Source organism: Lotus japonicus, chromosome 4 (genome assembly GCF_012489685.1).
Source record: "Lotus japonicus ecotype B-129 chromosome 4, LjGifu_v1.2".
NCBI lineage: Eukaryota > Viridiplantae > Streptophyta > Magnoliopsida > Fabales > Fabaceae > Lotus > Lotus japonicus.
Window position 1 is genome coordinate 67,663,677 of NC_080044.1, and position 18,553 is coordinate 67,682,229.

The following is an 18,553-nucleotide window of genomic DNA, read 5'->3' on the forward strand; positions in this document are numbered from 1 at the left end:
ATTGCTTTGCTGTTTTTTTGTCCGTATTTTACATGGCAAGCATGTGTCCTAAATCCTGGCATGAGAAGTCTTGAACACATGATCACACATAAAGATCCACGGCATAGGAAATTTTGGACTCCCATGTTTCGGGTATAAGACCAAATTGATCACAAATATCTTACTTTTAAATTATTATTTTAGAGAATTTCTAACTGTGTGGATCACAAAGAATGCAACTAACCGGATGAAAAAAAATGCACTGTGACAATACAACAGAATCCACATTGATTAAGAGATGAGAAGTGCCCTGCAACCAGAAAGATGCAGCATAAAATTTGATAGTGAAAATGAGAGTTGCATCCCAACCAGAAAAATTAGAACCCAGCTTTCCTGCACGTCTAATTCACGGGATATTTGCTTTCACTTCATTTCACCCCTATATCAAAATCTTAAATGTCAACTTCCCATAGTGTTAGTGGTGACAAATCCATTCACAGGCTCTGGAAATACCCTTGCAGTATCTAATTGTGGAAAATATCGATCAAATTAGAAACTAATTAATTTGATGCATAACGAGAGATGGCAAAATATTTTCAATTTGGATGAACATGTAATTTGAGTTTTGACCATTCACTTATTTTATATATAAGCGAGTCAAAAAGAAGATTTTCTAGTTACGCGTGTAAGCTTATGGGACCTGGCTGGCGCCATAATCCAAACCAAAGTGTGGCCCAAACGACTCACAGACCTCCACGTGGAAAAATAATTGAACTAAAGCCAGCTGCACCTCTCCAATTGGAGAGATACAAAAATAAACCCTAGACCCCACCGTAGAGAATTGAGATTCATTTCCCCAACAATAACCCCACCCGTTTCGTTCTTTCATTTTCCCTTTCAAATTTCATCACCGCTTCACACAGATCTAAAATCGTACACAGAACCCAGCGAAGAAGAAGAAGAAGAAGCTCTCTCTGTTAACAATGCCTCCTCCCACTGAAGGAGACTTGGATCTTAGGGTAAAACTTCAACCAACCCTATTCACCTTCTTCTTCTCCTTCTTCTTCATCTAACTATCTCTCTATGTTTTTCTCTACAGCCATCTTCGAACTCTGCGTTCTCAATCGGGTAAGCAAACCCTATCATCTTCAATTTCTCTTCATTCGTTAGGGTTTTCGCTTACATTGTTGTATTGAGCCTTTTTTTCGTCCCATTTTCCTTTCAGAGAGTACTCGTTCGCCGATGTGGGGAATTTGGACCATTGCGCCAAGTATTTGAACCAGTCACTCGTCACATTCGGCTTCCCAGCTTCCCTCGATCTCTTCGCAAACGACCCCGTAAGTGAGAATTGATAATCACATTCTGTTTCATGTCACATTGGACCCCAAAATTGATGTTGTTTTTGAAAAATTGTTTGTTTTCGGTTAGGTTTCCATTGCGCGTACTTGCAATTGCCTGTACTTTTTGCTTCAGCAGAGACAGCGCGACGTTGAATTTAGAGAGTCTGCTAACGATCAAAGGCAACGGTAATTGCTCGGAACAGACATTGTATTATTGTTCTTCAATTTGTGGTTTGTGATGCAAGTGTTGTTTTGTTGCTTTTGATGTTACAGACTATTGTCAGATATATCTAGATTGGAGGCCAAAGTTGAGAGGCTTGAAGGGCAACTACAAGCCAAAGACAGAGAGATAGCAACGATTACTCGAACGGTGAGGAGATGCTTGAATTGGAAACTTGGTTTTGAGAAATGTCATGCATAATATTATCTTACTTGCACGGAACGATTTAAACTTTGTTATCTATTGTGCAAGCATTGGGCAATTTCCTTGGTTAAAAAGTAATGCTGCTAGATCTTCTTGTCTAGGAAGCTAAAAACACTGCAGCTCTCAAGGCTCAGATTGAGAAGCTACAACAGGAGAGAGATGAGTTTCAGAGGATGGTTATTGGTAATCAGGTTAGAAGCTGGATCTATTTTGCTTATTGCTGTGTCTTGTTAAGAAGGCGCTGCTTTGAAATGGATAAGGTCTGACTCTTATCAATCTGACTGCATGAATGGTACCAAAGCAAGTAAAAACTCAGCAAATACATGAGATGAAGAAGAAGGAAAAGGAATACATAAAGTTGCAGGTAGGATATTTTTTATTTCTTATTCAAATTAGAATGGTATTTAGTGATATTGGTGCTGATATATGATAGGAACTTTGCCAATAAATTTATTGCATGAGGCCACAAGTTATTAGATTTGGAAATGAAGGGCCAGTTCATTGTACTTGCAGGAGAGGTTAAACCAAGTGTTGATGGAGAAGAAGAAAGAATCTAGGTCAGGCATGGAGATAATGAATTTGCTTCAGGTATCAACTATCCATGTAGTCTGAACCTTGCTTGGAAGATATTGAATTTCATGATAATTTGGTTTTTATGATGTGTGTACAGAAGGAAGGAAGGCAACGTGGAACGTGGAACGGGAAGAAAACTGACAATGATTTTTATAAGAAGATTGTATGCAGCTTGATAAGCTTCTTCCCTGTTGTTATAAACTTAGTATTTTGGGCACATCATCATTTTTTACAATTTATTTGTAATATTTTAAGGTGGATGCTTATGAGGTGAAAAATCAAGAATTGATAGCAGAAAATGCTGATTTGAGAGCATTATTGAGATCGATGCAGGTATGTCCTCATACTGAATTGTTATTTGCTGAAATTCCTACTTGCAGACAAGTTGTGAATGCAACATGTTTTTCTTTTGCCAGTGTTTCATTAATTTTACCTGGTCTGATTTTGAATCTTCCTTCAACTTTTGCTGTTATTATTCAGTCAATGTAGGCTGCTTTTTTTATCCTTCATATTGCCTTCATTTCTTAAGATCTCCCTCTCTAATTCTATGTCTCCCCATGTGGATATCTGTGTGTCATTTTTCTCATTTGTATGGACCACCTAGGGCCTACTTCCGTCTATATTAAGACCATTGCGCTCCCTCTTAAGCAGCGTCCTTGACCTAGATTATGAGATTTGTGAGTGTACTGATTACAGGTGGATATGCGTGATTTCTTAAATGCTCCTGATGGGCTACCAAAGCAATCTGTCATTGGCAATGAAAGAGTTGAAAATGATCCTTCACAATCTCCATTAGTTGGGAGAACGGTATGAAAGCTTATAAATTTTCCATCCTCTGTTCTCACTGTCAAACTGCCTTATGAAATTAACAAGTTTGTTACTCGCAGGATGTATTTGACCTTCCTTTTCACATGGCCAGAGATCAAATTGAAGAAAGTCTTCGAAACAAGATGGCTTCTATCAAGGTAATCACTAATCACTTATTGTTCTTACTTTCCAGTTTAATTTAAATATTTGCATGTATAAATTCTTTATGTTTGGTTGTTAATGTCTTGAGAGTTGAAATATGAAGGAGCGCATGGGTCAGTTGCAAGATGCTCAGAAAGGGGCAGAAGTTACTTCTGAAGCTACTGAGAGGGAACTTGAGCTTGAAGCTCAACTTGTTGAAGCAAGGAGTATTATACAGGAGCAGGTAATGTTTTTTGCTCTTGCAGCTGCAATCAGAAGTTAGGTTTAGATCCAAGGCATTTAGATCCTGTTTTACTGTTATGTAACTCAACAAAAGCTGCTTTCTAGTTAGAGGAGTTTTTGTTGATGTTCTATGGTTTAAGGCCAATGTACAGAATACTCACAGCAGAAAAATAAAATTGCTGGTAAAGAGAAGCATGAAATTTCTGCTTCTTTTAGGAAGAAAAAGCAAAATTTTCTAAGCAAGGTAAACCTGTCATAGACCCAGGAAAGGGAAGGGAATATATAAAAGAGTGGCTGTTCTATTGTCTTGGGTCAATATATTTATGGACCCATGTTTTTCTTGGGGGTTCAATCCAAACATGTATCTTTTTCAGAGAGTTCTCTCTTCCATCCAATTGATGGTTATTTTTTCTTGATCATTTTACAATAGCCTGGAAGTGGTTTGCCTAGCACTGATTTTTTTTTTTTTTTAATTTGACAATGTAGTTCAAGTTTATGTAATAGAATAATGTGATGATGTGTTGTATTGCAGGCATCAATAATGTCTAAACATCTTGCAAAGTCTGATAGGCCAAGGTACTCATGGTGTACTATAGATTTGTTCAGAACTGTGTAATTATGCATAGATTCAGTAATTTGAATTGCCTTTTGAATTTTACAGGGAATCTATCATCCCAGCTGCTGCTGAGGTATGCATTTATGTATATTTGCCTGTTTCTGTTTCTGTTTTTATAGTGTGAATATGTGGATTCAGAGTAGTTGGTTTATAAGTAGCTTTGGAGAATTATTTGTAGTTAGGTGTATTTTTGTTTGCATGGATATCCAATCTATTAGTCTTTGTTTCTTAAAATTCTAATTTAGATTGTCTTTTTTTTCATATATGAAATAGTATCTGACATTTGAATGCCCTTTCTCTTTTGATTTTGTGTACTGTACGCAGCTGGGAAGTTAGGAATTGTCTAAGGCGTCTTTGTCTTAAATAAAATCTGCATTATTAGGTCTATTTATTGAGATCATAAGACTAAACACTTTTGTTTGTAAGTGCGCAACTTACCAAGGAAGAAGTATGTCAGTAGCTCGTAAGTTCTCAACTAGATAAAATTTGTCTTTAGTTTTTCTCCATTTTGATCTTTAGTTAATTATTGCACTTTGTTCTCATAATCTCATTTCTGTCTATGCGTGTGTATTGAACTCGATGTTTTGTGATTCTGAAATTATTTTAAAAATTGTAAAACACACTGGTCTCCCTATTGTGGGAGTACACTTTAAGCACTGTCTCAGACATCTGATTTTGAAGATTAACCCGGTCCGTTACCTGACATTCTGGAACTAAATTGCTAGTGTCGAGATTATAGAACTGTCAAGGACAGTTGAAAAGGATTCCTATCATACTTATTCTTCTACCAGCAGCAGAAGGTATCAAATATTACTGTTGGCATGGACTGCGTGTCTGATGTTGATAGTGGTATCAAATATTTGTGTAGAAAGGGAGGTTGGGGGTTTGATTTCCAGTTTGGATTAACTTTTTGTGTGGTCTTCTCGTTGCTGATGCAATACTTTCGTTGTCTCCACTTGAAATGTTCATTATATATAGTAAAATTATTGTCATTCTTTCTCATTTAGTTGTAGACTTATTGTTACTTACTTCTTAATTGTTCACATTGATGGTGCCTGCGTTGTGATATTAATCTTTCTTGATTTACAGGCCGTGTGTAACTAACATAGCTGAGGGTACTTGCTGCTAGTCTTTGATTATGGTGGCTCCATAGTGTAACATTCATGGACGGCATGCTTTAGCTTGCATGACTAACCTTGCTTGTCCATCCTGCAATGCTGTAGTTTATGTAACAGGCACCCATGTGGTTGAATGTCATTGTTATTAGTATGATGTTGTAATTAGTATTATGGCACCCTTGGAAGTGCCTCTAGAAGAACAATGATATTTATGTCAAAAAGACTTCGAACTGTACCATTTCAGATTCACAACTAGGAAGATTTTATAATACCATCATTAGCTCTTCTGAGATTCATGAATGGGAAATATACAGGTCATTTAAATTTGTAGAAGACAAGGTGTTAACTTTCAAAACAGAGTAGGGAAGTTTATAAACCAATACGGAAAAATCGACTAATAATCCATAGAAAAAAAAACTATTGGATTGAATTTATTTGATTATTCTTGGCAACCCAAAAGAGGTGGATTTGGGGGCTGTCTTAGAGTGCTAATGGTGTTTGGATTCAGGGGCTTTTTTGGTTTCTTTGGTTACTCCGATAGTCCCCGCATGGAATTAATATTTATTTAACGAGTTATGATATATTATATACACACCTTTTCACTTTTTTTCACCTTCATTTCTATCTATTTCTCTTTTCTCTATCAATCAAATCACATATCACATCTTTACTTTATCTCTCCTTTTTTCCTATCTCTTTCTTCCTCCACCTCTCCACACATAAAAAATAAGGTGTGAAGCTATAATTATTATTTTTCATGGGCTGATGACTCCATCTTAGGTTTCGTTCAATTTATTTTTGTAATATGTAAAAATATATTTAGTAAGTAAAACTATATTTATATAAATAATTATAACATATTTTAGTATACAACAATTTTTTATTTTTAATTTGAGTTGAAATATGAATAGAATTATAATATATATAATCTTTTTATGTATTATAGAATTATTTGATTCTGTGAACGATTTTTCATTATACATTGATAGTATAAGGTGCTTAAATTGGATCAAATCATGTTGTATTTCAAATTTAGAACAAATGGTATTCCAACGGTGAAATAAGAAAAACTAAAAAATAGAATATGTATCATTAGCCGACAAAACCTAGCATCTGTAGTTGATACAGACCCGGTAAGACTATATTCAACCCCTTGCACATCGACTGTAACACCCATAGGAAGATCATACCACATTTGCTAGGCATTCTTTATGTAGAGTACAAGGCTATATAAACGTCTCATTTGGATTTCATATTTCCAATGTGGGACTCAAGTCCTTTACCTAACAATTTAGTCCTATCATATTCTTAATCAGAGTAAGCTAATTTTTTTTACATGCTTTGCGATCAGACACATTCACATCAGTTGAAGAGTTAAAGATAACAGAATGTTTGATTACACCAATTATGCATAGATAATAAATGTTTTACAGTCTACAAAGAATAATGTGAGTGGAAGTGTGTGCGAACATCATCAATCCTAATGCAAAACGTAAAAAACAGAACAGAACTAACTCCACAACATGTCTAATCTTATTTCAATCTCGTCTTGCAATGGAAACCAGAATTCTGCTAAAATGCATGGGGAAGCAACCTAAGTTGTTCATGGACCTTCTTCCATAGATAGAACTCTCTGTCTCTGAGCAAGTTGATTGAAAAGAAGGACGACTCTTCACAAACGACACTGATGAAGAAGAAGATGAAAAACTTGAACCACGCGGCGACACCATGGATTCAGAATCAGAGCTGTAATCTAATCTTGAAAACACATCAAAATCTTCATTGGAACAATCATCTTGGTGGGGCTTCTTGCTTTTTCCAATTTTCACCTTTTTCTTCCAAAACTTCAGCCTTGAAGTCCTTGTTGAAGGTTCAGGATCCAAAACACATGGCTTGGGAAATCCCCTGCTGAGAATTGCAGGTGGAGGAGTGAGTGGAGGAATCACTTCTATGTGTGGTTCTTTTGCAATCCCTGGTTGCATTTCCCATTGAAAAGGAACCCCTTCTCCACTGCTCCTATAATAAGAGATGCGAGAGGAGCATCCAATTGAGGATCTTCTTGAAAGAAGAACCTTGCTCCATGACTTATCACTTTGATTCTCAAAATCCATAACAGAACCAATAATTTTCAACAAGGTATGCAAAATCAAAATCAATCAATTAAGCTGTGAAAGTTGCGTTTATGTGTGTGTTTTTATAGGATTCAATTCAACTATATATCTAGGGTCCTTGGTAATGGTAGATTGATGGAATAGTAGTATGCATTATATAGGTACTGTTTTGACCCTTTAAGAGGTGTTGAAGTTGAAACATATTCTTGTTAGATTGATTGATATTAATGAGTTACTTGTGATTTAATTTGAGTGCTGAGACTTTTTTGCATTGACAAGGAAACAAATTGTAAAGCAAGGTGGGAAGTGTCTTTATTTCTAAGGCTACCCTAAACCTATAATATTGTAACTTGGCCGGCCTCTAAATCATGTGCAATGAATAAACCCGAAAGACTTGCCCTCATCTTTGCATCTGAGGCAACATACATTCATTGTTGCGTTGATTTTTCTTTGGTATGAATGAAGGGTTTGGGATTGAAATGGACCAGATTGGCTTATGCTATGTGAATCAGGGCAATGTTGAATTAACCTACTTGCATAATCACATTATTGATGATCAGCTGGATCATTTGTTAACATTTTTCTGTTAGGAAATGAATGGCTAGTAAGTAGTAACACATTCGTAAAACTTTTTCACATACATCTTGGTCTGGGTTTTTATTAGTCGATTCATGATATAAGAAAAGTGTATTAAAAATATATTGATGAAGTTTCGTTGGACACCTAATTAAAGCCCATCTACTACGTATGTTTGCAAGTTACAACCTACTGGTCACAGCTTTGATTGAAAAGTTGAGAAGTTTCTCAATTGCTAAGAAAGGCTTGCTTTTGATATCACCTAATAATCCATTCATTGAATTTGAATGAATGCAACGTTACTAGCTACTATTTCGTAACTCTATGGATGGAGTGGACTTTTTGATACCTTGTAGCTTATTTATGTGTATGATTTGGGAGCCGTTAACCTAATTGTGGAAAGATTAGGCCTGTTTTGCTCAAGTATTGTATGCATGCCTTAAGTAACACGGTGACTGTTATTGTTCACACCGACTTCAAGAACATATTTTATTAATTATTACTTCAATAAGGTGTATAATATTTTCTTCACACTCTATTTTAGGTGGAAAAGATGTTGAGGAAAGAAAGAGATAATAAGCAAAGAGAAAGTAAAAAAAGAAAAAATATGTGATGTCATAGATTATAGATATGATTAAAAATGAGAAAAGTGAGCATTCTAATATCAAATATAAAATGGGGTAAATAGCCAAGTTGGTCCCTGAATGTGTCCACCGCCTTCAAGTTGATCCTTAAACTTCTAAAATGCCTCCCGTGGTCCCTGAATGTGGCAAAAGAGATTCAAGTTAGTCCCTGGGGTTAAAATCGTTGACGGACGTTAACGAAACTGCTAACATGGATTTATTTTTACATGCTGGAGTGTCCACGTGTAAAATTTGGGGAAAAAAAGATAAACTTCAATTTAGTCCCTCTTTCAATTAAACCCAGAAGATAAAAAATAAAATCAATTTTAGAAAATAAAAAAACTCTGGCCCTAAATTAGTCTTCATCATCTCAGTCTTCATCATCACATCAACACCACACCAGAACCAACATGAATTAGCACCACCATCTTCCTCCGCCGTCGAGCTCGATCATCCCACCATCGCTTCCCCTCCATCCAGATCGCACCAGCACCGTATCTCCCCTCCTCCTGGATTAAACGCGCCGCCACCTTCATCACCACGACCTTAATCGCGCTCAGCCACCTCCTCTTTTCCCAAATCAATCCCCTTCATCACCGATCTGAAGCTTTTCTCTCCAAACACTGAAAACCCAACAGACCGGGCGCGGTGCTCTGATTTCATTACATCTGTTTCCTCTTCCTCTGCGGAGGTGGCTCCGATCCAGTGTTTGCATGTCTCCGATCCATGGTTTCTCATTCCGATTTGGTGAAAAAAGGTGTGCTTGATGACGGTTAGGGGAGGGTTGGGTCCAGATTGGTGAAAAAATGTGAGCTTGGTGGTGGTTGGGGGCGGAAATTGTGGCTTTGGGGGGGGGGTTGGAGGGGTTGGTGGCGGTTGGGGTTTTTTGAGGGGAAGGTTGAGTCCAGAGGAAGAAGAGATGAAGCAGAAGAAAAAGGGAAGAAGAAGATTCGTGGAGAAAGAAAGGGAGAGGAAGAGAGCAGAAGAGAGGAAAAAGAAGAGAAAATTCAGAGCCTTCCTGTGCAATTGGATATCTAACCCGAGAGTTTGCTTGGAATACCGCTGAGGTTCTGGCTGATAATTCTTGTAAAGCAAAGGGTCTGGTTTAATTTTTCTGCTGCAGTCTTCTCTGGTGCGTGTTCAGAAGGCTTTGTTCAGTTGAGGACTTTGTTTTTGTTCCCTCTGATATCCAGTGGCTGCTGTTATTCACAGATATTTCGTGGGATCCTTTTTGTAGTTTTGCTTTTCCTTGTTTTTATTTTAGCCTCTTTTGTTATGCTATTCTTTTGTAAATGGATTGAAACACTAAAACACTCTTAGTGTTTCTTTTAATTAAATTTTGCTTACCAATGAAAATTTTGTTTCAATTTTCCATGTTTTTTTTAAGTCTGGGTTGACATTAAGAAGCAGATCTTTAAATTTCAACCCAGATCTCTAAATTCAGGTACCTGTCTGGCTGTCTCGTTGTAGATCTGGGTTGACATTAAGAGAAGCAGAGAAAGAGAGCGTGAAAAAGAAAGAAAGGGAAGATGGGGTTGAGGTTGGGGGTGGTGGTGGGGTTGGTGTTGGTGTTGTTTCTGGATTTGAGAGTTTAATTTTCCAGGTTTTTGTTCTTGTTCTTGAGTTTGGGAAAACATATTTAATCCAATTGTGAATCTTACATTGAGACTAGTTTGCCACATTCAGGGACTAATTTGACTTCAAGTGTTTTCCCAACATTCCAGTTCCACGTAGACAATCCAACTAGGCAAAAAAATTAAAAAAAAAAGGATTTTGTTAACGTCCGTTTGTTTTTTTAACGTCGAGGACTAATTTGAATGACGTAAGCCACATCCAAGGACCGCGAAATGCATTTTAGAAGTTTAGGGATCAACTTGAAGGCGGTGGACACATTCAGGGACCAACTTGGCTATTTACCCTATAAAATGGTAGGGTTGTATTACATGTGTCATCAAGGAACTTTAAATATGTATCCAAATTAAAAATTAAAGCCCCCGTTTGAGGCGACTACAGTAAGCACTTTAGCGAAGTCACGCTGGGAGTTACAGCGCATTAGCACCTATGCTCGAAGAAAAGCATTTTTAAACACCATAATTTGATTTTTTAAGGGATATTTTTCACTCTTTATTTCACACATCTACCACACTTGGGAGATGACTTAGAGACAACTTTGGAGGCTTGGAGCTCTCTTAGGACTTGGGATTATCTTCCCAATTATGCCCATGAGTACTTTTAATCTTCTTACATTTGGGTAATCATGTGTAACTGAACCTCATGTATTAGGGGGTGATGTTGTTGATTCTATGACTGTGTTATGATTTAGTTCATGTACGAGTTTCCCTTCCATCTTCATAAATCCATTTCCTATCCTTATTTGCACCCAAATGCATGTGAGTTTATCTATCCAATCCATGTTCAATTGAAAAATTGGTCTAGGTTTTGAAAATGGGTTAATTGAGATTTCTACGATATTATGGATAAGAATAATACCTAGTTGTGATTGACTTGAATGTTGAGCTATTAATGCATTGATAGAATACTTAGGGTTAAAAAATTGACTCTAGTAATTAAATTGGTAGTTTCACTTTGCTAAGTGATTGGTAAGTGAATAACTAGACGTCTAGACTTGACACATTGGGTAATCAAAATTAACTCATATGTGATTCGAACGTTCATGAACATAAGATTAGGTCAGCAACATCATTTTCCTAGCATGTGCTTTTTTTCTTTCGTCTTCTCTTTATTCACTTTACATCGTTTACTTTTTACATTTAAAAAACTACAAAAACATTTTCACTCCAACATTTGAATCTCAGTACAAAACTATGAAAAATAGTAATAAAGTGAATGGAAATAACTTCAACTTAGAGAAATAAAAAAGGAAGAAGAACCCCAAGCTAGGTGACGACATCAACAAATCATTCATGAGGTCCTTTATCGAGTGTGGTGAGGTTTTGGATTAACCATCACAATGAGATATAAGCCTCGTGATTATTGCAATCCCACTATTTGGAAAAATGACAGGGGAGATAGGGGATGAAAGTTGAAGAAGCCTTTAGAAAATGATGCAATTGTGGCCGCCGCCGTAGGATCAGGGTTTGTGAAGTGGAAGAATGAGGAAGAAAAATATTGTTGAGACAAAAACTAATGCAAAAAGTCAACTTCATAACCTAGATCTAAGTAGGATTAATACGTGAGATAATGTCCAAGTAAGAAATAAGGCACATATGCTATATGACATCACGAGTTATCATTTCAAATTGAAAAATTACCAAAACTTACTAAAAAACTTAATTTAGCTCTTGATAAGTTTTTAACATGTTCAAGATTAATGATAGTCCTTGCAACAAATGACATTCCAATGGGTGACCTCACCCTAACTTGTCTATCATTAGAAAATTAATTGAGAAATTAGAAATTTTCTAAGTAGTAAATTTAGATTGAGTATTTATCCAAAAATTAATGATAAACACTGCATAAGAAGGACAAGCGCGATGAGAGGAAAAGAATGGCGGGAAACCAATTATCTTCATCCATTTCCTGCTTAACTTCCATCCACCACACCAAATCGTGAAGTTTCAAATTCCGGATCCACAGAAGAAGACGAAGAACCACTAAAATGCATGCCAGCCAGTTCGACGGCAATGCAGCCTTCTCCGGCGGCGGATTCATGCCTTCTCAGGCCACTCAGGGCCATGACCAGCCCTTCTTCCCCTCCAAGGTCTCCCTCTCTCTCTCTCTCTCACTCACTCCACCTATCCTCTCCGCTTATCTCTGTGTTCTCTTCTTCTTCTTCGTAATCGCAACCACAATCACTCACCGGCAACACTAATTTTCGATTCTAGGGTTTAGGGTTTTGAGTTTTCACTTGTTCGCTCACGATTCCTACTGTTTTTGAGAAATTAAGTGTGATTAATTCATGATTATACTCTCTATTTGTTTAATTTTTGCAGAATCGTGATGCTCAGTCCTTGCTTCCTCTCACGATCAAGCAGATAAAATACGCTGTTCAATCAAATGATGATAAAACCAATTTGATTATCGACGGTGTCGACGTTAACAATGTGCGCCTCTTCAATCTTAACCTTGTGAATCGCTCATGGATTGTGTGTCTTTCATATATTGTTCTGACTATTGTTGTTTGAGTTCAGGTTACTCTTGTAGGAAGGGTGTGCAACAAAGCTGGAAGGGTTACTGATGTTACTTTTGTACTTGATGATGGTACTGGAAGGATTGATTGTAACAAATGGTGAGTGTTGTGAAATCTTCCTTATCTTGCCAACAATTTTTAGTTTAATTTGATTTTTCTTCTGAGTGAGTTCAAGCTATTGTTTATGTGCAGGCTTCAGGAAGCTGCAGAATCTAATGAAGTGGAGAGTATTATCATGTATGCTAGTAGCATTGCATTTCTTGCTCTTATTGTTTTCCATTTAATACTATGTTAGTTGATTTCCAATGGGGTTTTGAGCTTTTACCGGTATGTAAAGAGAAGAATGGCATGATATGTTACTCATTTTAGTCATGTTTTAACCTTATTTTATCTGCTTCTGAATCTTAACAATGTTTTTAATGGGTTAATTGAGTGAGGAAATGGCATCTTTCAAGTTGCTTGTTACTGCTTAAACAGACAATTCTTAATAGTAAAAGCATACCAGAATGATATGGTTGGCTTTCTTTCTTGGGTCCAACACTCCCTTTAGAGGGTAAAGTAAGTCATCACAACCATTGATTGGATTGTTTTATTGACTTTTCTAAGTAGTTAATCAATAATAACGGTTGTGATGACTTACTTTACCCTATAAAGTGACTCTCTCAATTTAGAGGAGCCAAATCCGTTTTGCAATGAGGTGCTTTGAAATATTGTTGTTGCCACTTCTGTAGTTTCTTCTTTTCTCAGTCAATTTATTTCATATAGAATGAACTAAAATTATTGTTTCAAAATTAGGGATGGGGTGTATCTGCGGCTACATGGACAGTTGAAGGGTTTTCAGGGTAAAAGGACTTTAAATGTTTTCTCTTTCAGGTAGGATATGAAGTTTACCTTTCAGTTTTTATTTTAACAGTTAAATATTTTAGATTATCATGGGTATCTTTTGTTACCATAGCTATTACCAAAGGATAGTTATTCTGCTGTCTAAGTGAATGTGAAGGAAGACATATTATTTTGCTAACAATTCAATATTTTACTTCCTTTATTTGTTCAGGCCTGTGACTGACTTCAACGAGATTGCCAGCCATTTCATTGATTGCATATATGTTCATCTCTATAATTCCAGATTACGGGTATTAGTTTTAAAATTGCAAGTTTTATGTTGGAGTTTGACATGATATCGTGTGTATATATGATTATGAATTTTGACAAGTTTGTACCATATGAGTCTGTGCTTTCTAATGTTTTATGTGGTAAAACATCTTCAGGCTAGTGTCCCTGTTCAGCAACATGTTTCTAATTCCACACAAATTACTCCCACAAAAGGTTATCAAGCTCAAGCTGTCCCACCAAATCAAGTAAGTGCACGATGTTTTTAGCTTTTGCTTCATTTTTATCCAGACTTCTCACTGGTTTGCTGCTTTTTTGTTGTAGTTCTCTGGTCAACAAAACAATGGTCAGAATAGGAATAGCCTTGAAAATATGGTTTTAGACGTTTTACTTCTTCCCACAAGCAGGTGCTTTTTTTAATTTCTTTTGTTTGTGTTATTTGGTTGGCCCTTATTGAACACTTGGTGCCTGTGTTTTCCCTGAACGTTGGATTATCTATCCTTGTGGGATTATACTTCACACACGCACACATCCATGCATGCCTCTCCATACATACCTTTCTTAGATATTGCCAGAGCTAAGCATCATCTACAGTAAAAGTGGAATAAGGATTATTCTAGTTGTTTGATTTGGTGTAGGTTGTAAACGGATATTTTTTATTGTTCTGCAGAGTTAAGAGTATGAATTCTAGGGGTTTATTGGACATATATGAGAAGTGTCTCATGTTAACAAATGATCCAGCTGATCATCAATAATGTGATTATGCAAGCCGTAACTATAATCTTGGGTAAAGTGCATGAGCAAAGAGTTAGTGAGTGACGTGATTTATCTTGGCATCCATAATTTCCAATGGGGATTGGAGATATGTAATCTCATATCGTTATCAATAGCGCCGTCTCGTAGCATAGCAGACCCCTTCCGTGACGGGATTGCGGCTGTAAAATCCCGCTATTCGCGGCCAATAGCTGCCTTTCCTTGTATGGGATTTCATTTTTGGGGGTCATCCGCGATCCGCGATTGACTAGTTCATATGCTTTTCTTGTTTTGACAAAATCCTGAGAATGTGAGATCTTTAATTTTTAAGCTGTACAGAATCTTGCACAAGTCAAACTAGTAGAATTAAACAGTAAAACAACTAATACCTGTAGAACATTATTACTTGTTGCAACGTTAAAACAATCATCCGAACCCATCACAGAAGCACACAAACTTGCTTACAATAGAGTTTTTTACTTATTTACTTTTTAGATGCATCTGTTTACTTGCAAGATTTTGTCTGGTATTCACGGCTTAAGCTGTATGTTATTGACTTTTCAGGGCAAAGGAGGAGGGAGTCTCTCAAGATCTTATTGCACAGCATCTTGGAATTCCATTGGATAAGCTCATGTCTCTTCTCTCTCTCTCTCTCTCTCTCTATATATATATATATATATATATATATATATATATATCTTTTTATCTAGTTTTTGTTGACTCTGATTTTGGTTTGCAGGCCGGCTATTAAGAGTCTTGGTGATGACGGTGCCATTTATGAAACTATAGCTGAGCACTACAAGTCAATCGTCGATTGTTGAGATCATATGGTGGACAGACAGAGACATCAATCTTGCCAGAGTAAGCTCAACTCTGCGCAACCTTGTACTTGTGAGTATGAACTGGTGACATATTAAGGCTTGATCAACTTGTCTCTCTTTTCCCTACTACTAATGAGTATGAACTGGTGACTACTATATCATGACATGAAATGTATCGCTACTGGTGTCAGCTGAGGCACGCAGTTTTTTTTTTTTTGGTCAATCGCACGCAGTTATCTTGTTAAGGACTAAGAATCCTAGACATCGAGGAGCCCATGGGCTTCATTGCAGTTTCGTTTAGATCCTTTCGGACCAAGTATTGGGCCCTATTAAATACTGCTACTCGTTGCATAATTGTTTTTTTATTTTCCAAAAATATATTTAGTCCTTGACTATATGTTTCAATACAGGATCCACAGCATATGTTGTGACCACGCGATATCTTAAATCGAAGTAGTTTCGACACAAAGAAAATCTAAGAAGCGAAGTGCAATACTAGAAAATATGATAAGTATTTCGCTGAGAATCCATAAAAAGGTAACAAAGGGCTAGTTTAATCTACAAATAGCATGATAGGATTATATGTTATGCTTTTATCAGTTGTTTCGTATGACCTTTTTACTTGTACATGCTTATTCACCAAATCATTCTTATATATTAGATGATTGATAATTAAGTTTAACAAATGGGGTTATGCTTGGTTAAATTTTGATGTCTAAATTCATGTATTTTTTTATTGCATCTTAATTTGAGATATGTAATTTTGTTGTGTGTGATTCTTTTATATTATCAAATTTATAAATTAAATCTGTTTTGAAAATAATACTTAAAAATAAAATTTGCAATTAAAATTGAATTGTAATATTTAGTTATGAATGCACGAATCAATAAAACAATAGTACACATATCAATATTTTAATTACAAAAATAACACGTACAACTATTATTTAGACCACCTATAGGATCTTAAATTTGTCAAAATTTGGTTGAGTAGCATAAAACTAGTGAAATGTCTGTAATCACAAGATTCAACCTAGAATGCAATGTCTGTAATATTGTGCAGGATTTTCTGAGTATGAAAACCAAATTTTCTTTATGTAATTATGCTTGTGCATGTTAAGAGGCAATGCAATGCCGTAGTTGTTTTTCTTGATAGGAAATCGTTTAGTTCTCTCCATGAAATAGGATTGAGAACTACCCATTGGACTTGATTCCGCATTTGGTGTCAAATGTATACCATCTTTTATACCTAATTATTAATGAAGTTGTAGTTTAACGTTAAAAAGAAAAAAGCAAGAATCACACCACAAGGCTAAAATCTAAATACAAATGTAATGCTAAATTCTCAGTTTTTACATGATAAAATGTTATATATGTATTGATGTTATCCTATCATCATATTAAGGTGTCAAAAAAACATGATCAGTGCAAATAGTAATATGTTAGACGCAAATTAGAAGCCTCATCACGTGTTTTTTAACTCAAGCACCACTTCCACCGCCCTCATCCGCTTGTGTCTGAACTGGCACGTGCAAACAGTGCCCAAGTTGCCAAGTCACGTGCAGTGGTTGTGGATAGCCTCTCAAGAAGCCACGTGCGATCTCATTTTCAAACTTTGACCCTCATGTGATGCACCGTTTTCACTCAATCTCCTTAATTATCTTCTAGTTTTATATTTTGATAGGCATGATGATAGAAATTGTCCATATACTCTCACTGAATCTGAGTTAACATACTACATTATTAGTCTATTAGCATATATACTAGTAAAATGCTACAAAAAATGCCAAAAGAAAATTATTTTTGGACTTTAACAATGGGAAGCCAACAACCCTTTGATTCACTTATGAGTGCTCTTCTTTCGTAATAGAATCATAATCAACCACACGTATAGGGAATATAATCCTTAGTTGGACCCACATTTCTATGTCTCAAATCATTAGGATGTAACTAGAATAATATAATTGACTCGACTAAAATAAAGGAGAATTATATGAAACTAGAATACAAAGAGATGAGTATATCTATCAGAGATGATTCATGAAGCAATGACTAATGACATTGATTAGTAAAATACAAATAAAGATATGCAGTGAACGTGAGGAATGATTCGTTTCTCTGACCGCAAACTTCACTCTGCATTGCCTTTCTCAAACAAAGTTTGACCATTTTGGCAAAGTATTTAGCCTTCAATTAAAGAACAAAGCTTTTTAGTGGAAATCTGCCCCCATTGCTTACTTTATATATGTTACAAAATTTTTATGTTAGTTGGAGTGTTTTTAAGTCTCTTAAATTATTTTCTTTACAGCATAGGCATAGGTATCTTTCATAGGCGATAATTTTGTTTGAGATGGTATATATAACATTCACATTAAGCATGTATTCAACTTTCTCAGTAAAAAATTTATACTAAGACTTAAATATGAGACATTGCTTGATGCGAATTAAATATGTATCACTTTACAGAGCATCTGTTGTTTAAGTCCTCAATTATTAGTTTAAGTGCAACTTTTTTTTCTTCCTGTAATTTTCACAGCAGATTTGAAGGGAATCAACCCTCAAATGCGAACACGCTCCCGCCGAACTCTCTGCCAATCCAAAACGCTTTCCCTTTTTCTTTATTCCTTACCATTAACTTCATCAGCATGCAACCTTTTGCCTTTGTTAATTTTTTAACAAATGTCCTTTTATGCATTATTCTCATTGCTTATAGTGTAAAAACATTTTTAACTCTGATCCGGGTTTTGAGGACTTGGCTTTCTGCTGCTTACTTTTTTTAGTAATTCAATTGTTTTGCACTACCTAACCTTTATCTCAATGTTCCCCTCTATCTGTTTTGTCTATCTCTGTATCTCACATGTGGAATGTGAGCTTTGCTTGGCTTTGCAATTTGGTTTGATAATTGGTGTGTTGTGGCTGAGTCATGACTATAAGGAACATTTTTTGTGTGTTAATTAACACTTGTTGAGACAGGTGTCCGTGTGATCCGGGGTCAAAGTGGCCTTTCGAGGGTGAGCCACCATACTTGTTGCCTAATCCTGTTTCACGTACCATTTATATAATTAACTGTGATCAATCCATATCTAACACACTGTTATTTTAATCCTCTCATTGATAAAGCCAGCGACATGACAATATTGACACCACTATCTTAGTCTCTATTTTCCC

The 18,553-nt window shown here is 36.1% G+C and overlaps 3 protein-coding genes across 4 annotated transcripts; 2 read left to right on the forward strand and 1 right to left on the reverse strand.

Moving 5' to 3' along the window:
* The first annotated feature begins 841 nt into the window (after nucleotides 1-841).
* Nucleotides 842-5,541, forward strand: LOC130714728 (uncharacterized). Of its 2 annotated transcripts, XM_057564665.1 has the most exons (17): nucleotides 842-998; nucleotides 1,079-1,107; nucleotides 1,205-1,316; nucleotides 1,408-1,505; nucleotides 1,593-1,689; nucleotides 1,845-1,934; nucleotides 2,045-2,107; nucleotides 2,257-2,331; nucleotides 2,414-2,479; nucleotides 2,572-2,649; nucleotides 3,013-3,123; nucleotides 3,204-3,281; nucleotides 3,389-3,508; nucleotides 4,040-4,083; nucleotides 4,169-4,196; nucleotides 4,448-4,586; nucleotides 5,213-5,541. In XM_057564665.1, exons 1-16 carry the CDS (start codon nucleotides 963-965, stop codon nucleotides 4,457-4,459), a joined length of 1,137 nt encoding a protein of 378 aa, XP_057420648.1. In that variant the 5' UTR covers nucleotides 842-962; the 3' UTR covers nucleotides 4,460-4,586; nucleotides 5,213-5,541. The 2 variants fall into 2 exon arrangements, with proteins under 2 accessions (XP_057420648.1, XP_057420647.1); XM_057564664.1 differs by lacking the exon at nucleotides 4,448-4,586.
* A 766-nt stretch (nucleotides 5,542-6,307) lies between these two features.
* On the reverse strand, nucleotides 6,308-7,515 carry LOC130713736 (uncharacterized). Its single transcript, XM_057563534.1, has one exon. The coding sequence runs from the start codon at nucleotides 7,350-7,352 to the stop codon at nucleotides 6,780-6,782; it is 573 nt and encodes a 190-aa protein (XP_057419517.1). The 5' UTR covers nucleotides 7,353-7,515; the 3' UTR covers nucleotides 6,308-6,779.
* A 4,506-nt stretch (nucleotides 7,516-12,021) lies between these two features.
* On the forward strand, nucleotides 12,022-15,790 carry LOC130715758 (replication protein A 32 kDa subunit B-like). Its single transcript, XM_057565880.1, has 10 exons — nucleotides 12,022-12,272; nucleotides 12,505-12,615; nucleotides 12,703-12,800; nucleotides 12,894-12,938; nucleotides 13,497-13,574; nucleotides 13,756-13,834; nucleotides 13,970-14,059; nucleotides 14,136-14,218; nucleotides 15,129-15,197; nucleotides 15,304-15,790. Exons 1-10 carry the CDS (start codon nucleotides 12,171-12,173, stop codon nucleotides 15,383-15,385), a joined length of 837 nt encoding a protein of 278 aa, XP_057421863.1. The 5' UTR covers nucleotides 12,022-12,170; the 3' UTR covers nucleotides 15,386-15,790.
* Nucleotides 15,791-18,553: the final 2,763 nt, after the last annotated feature.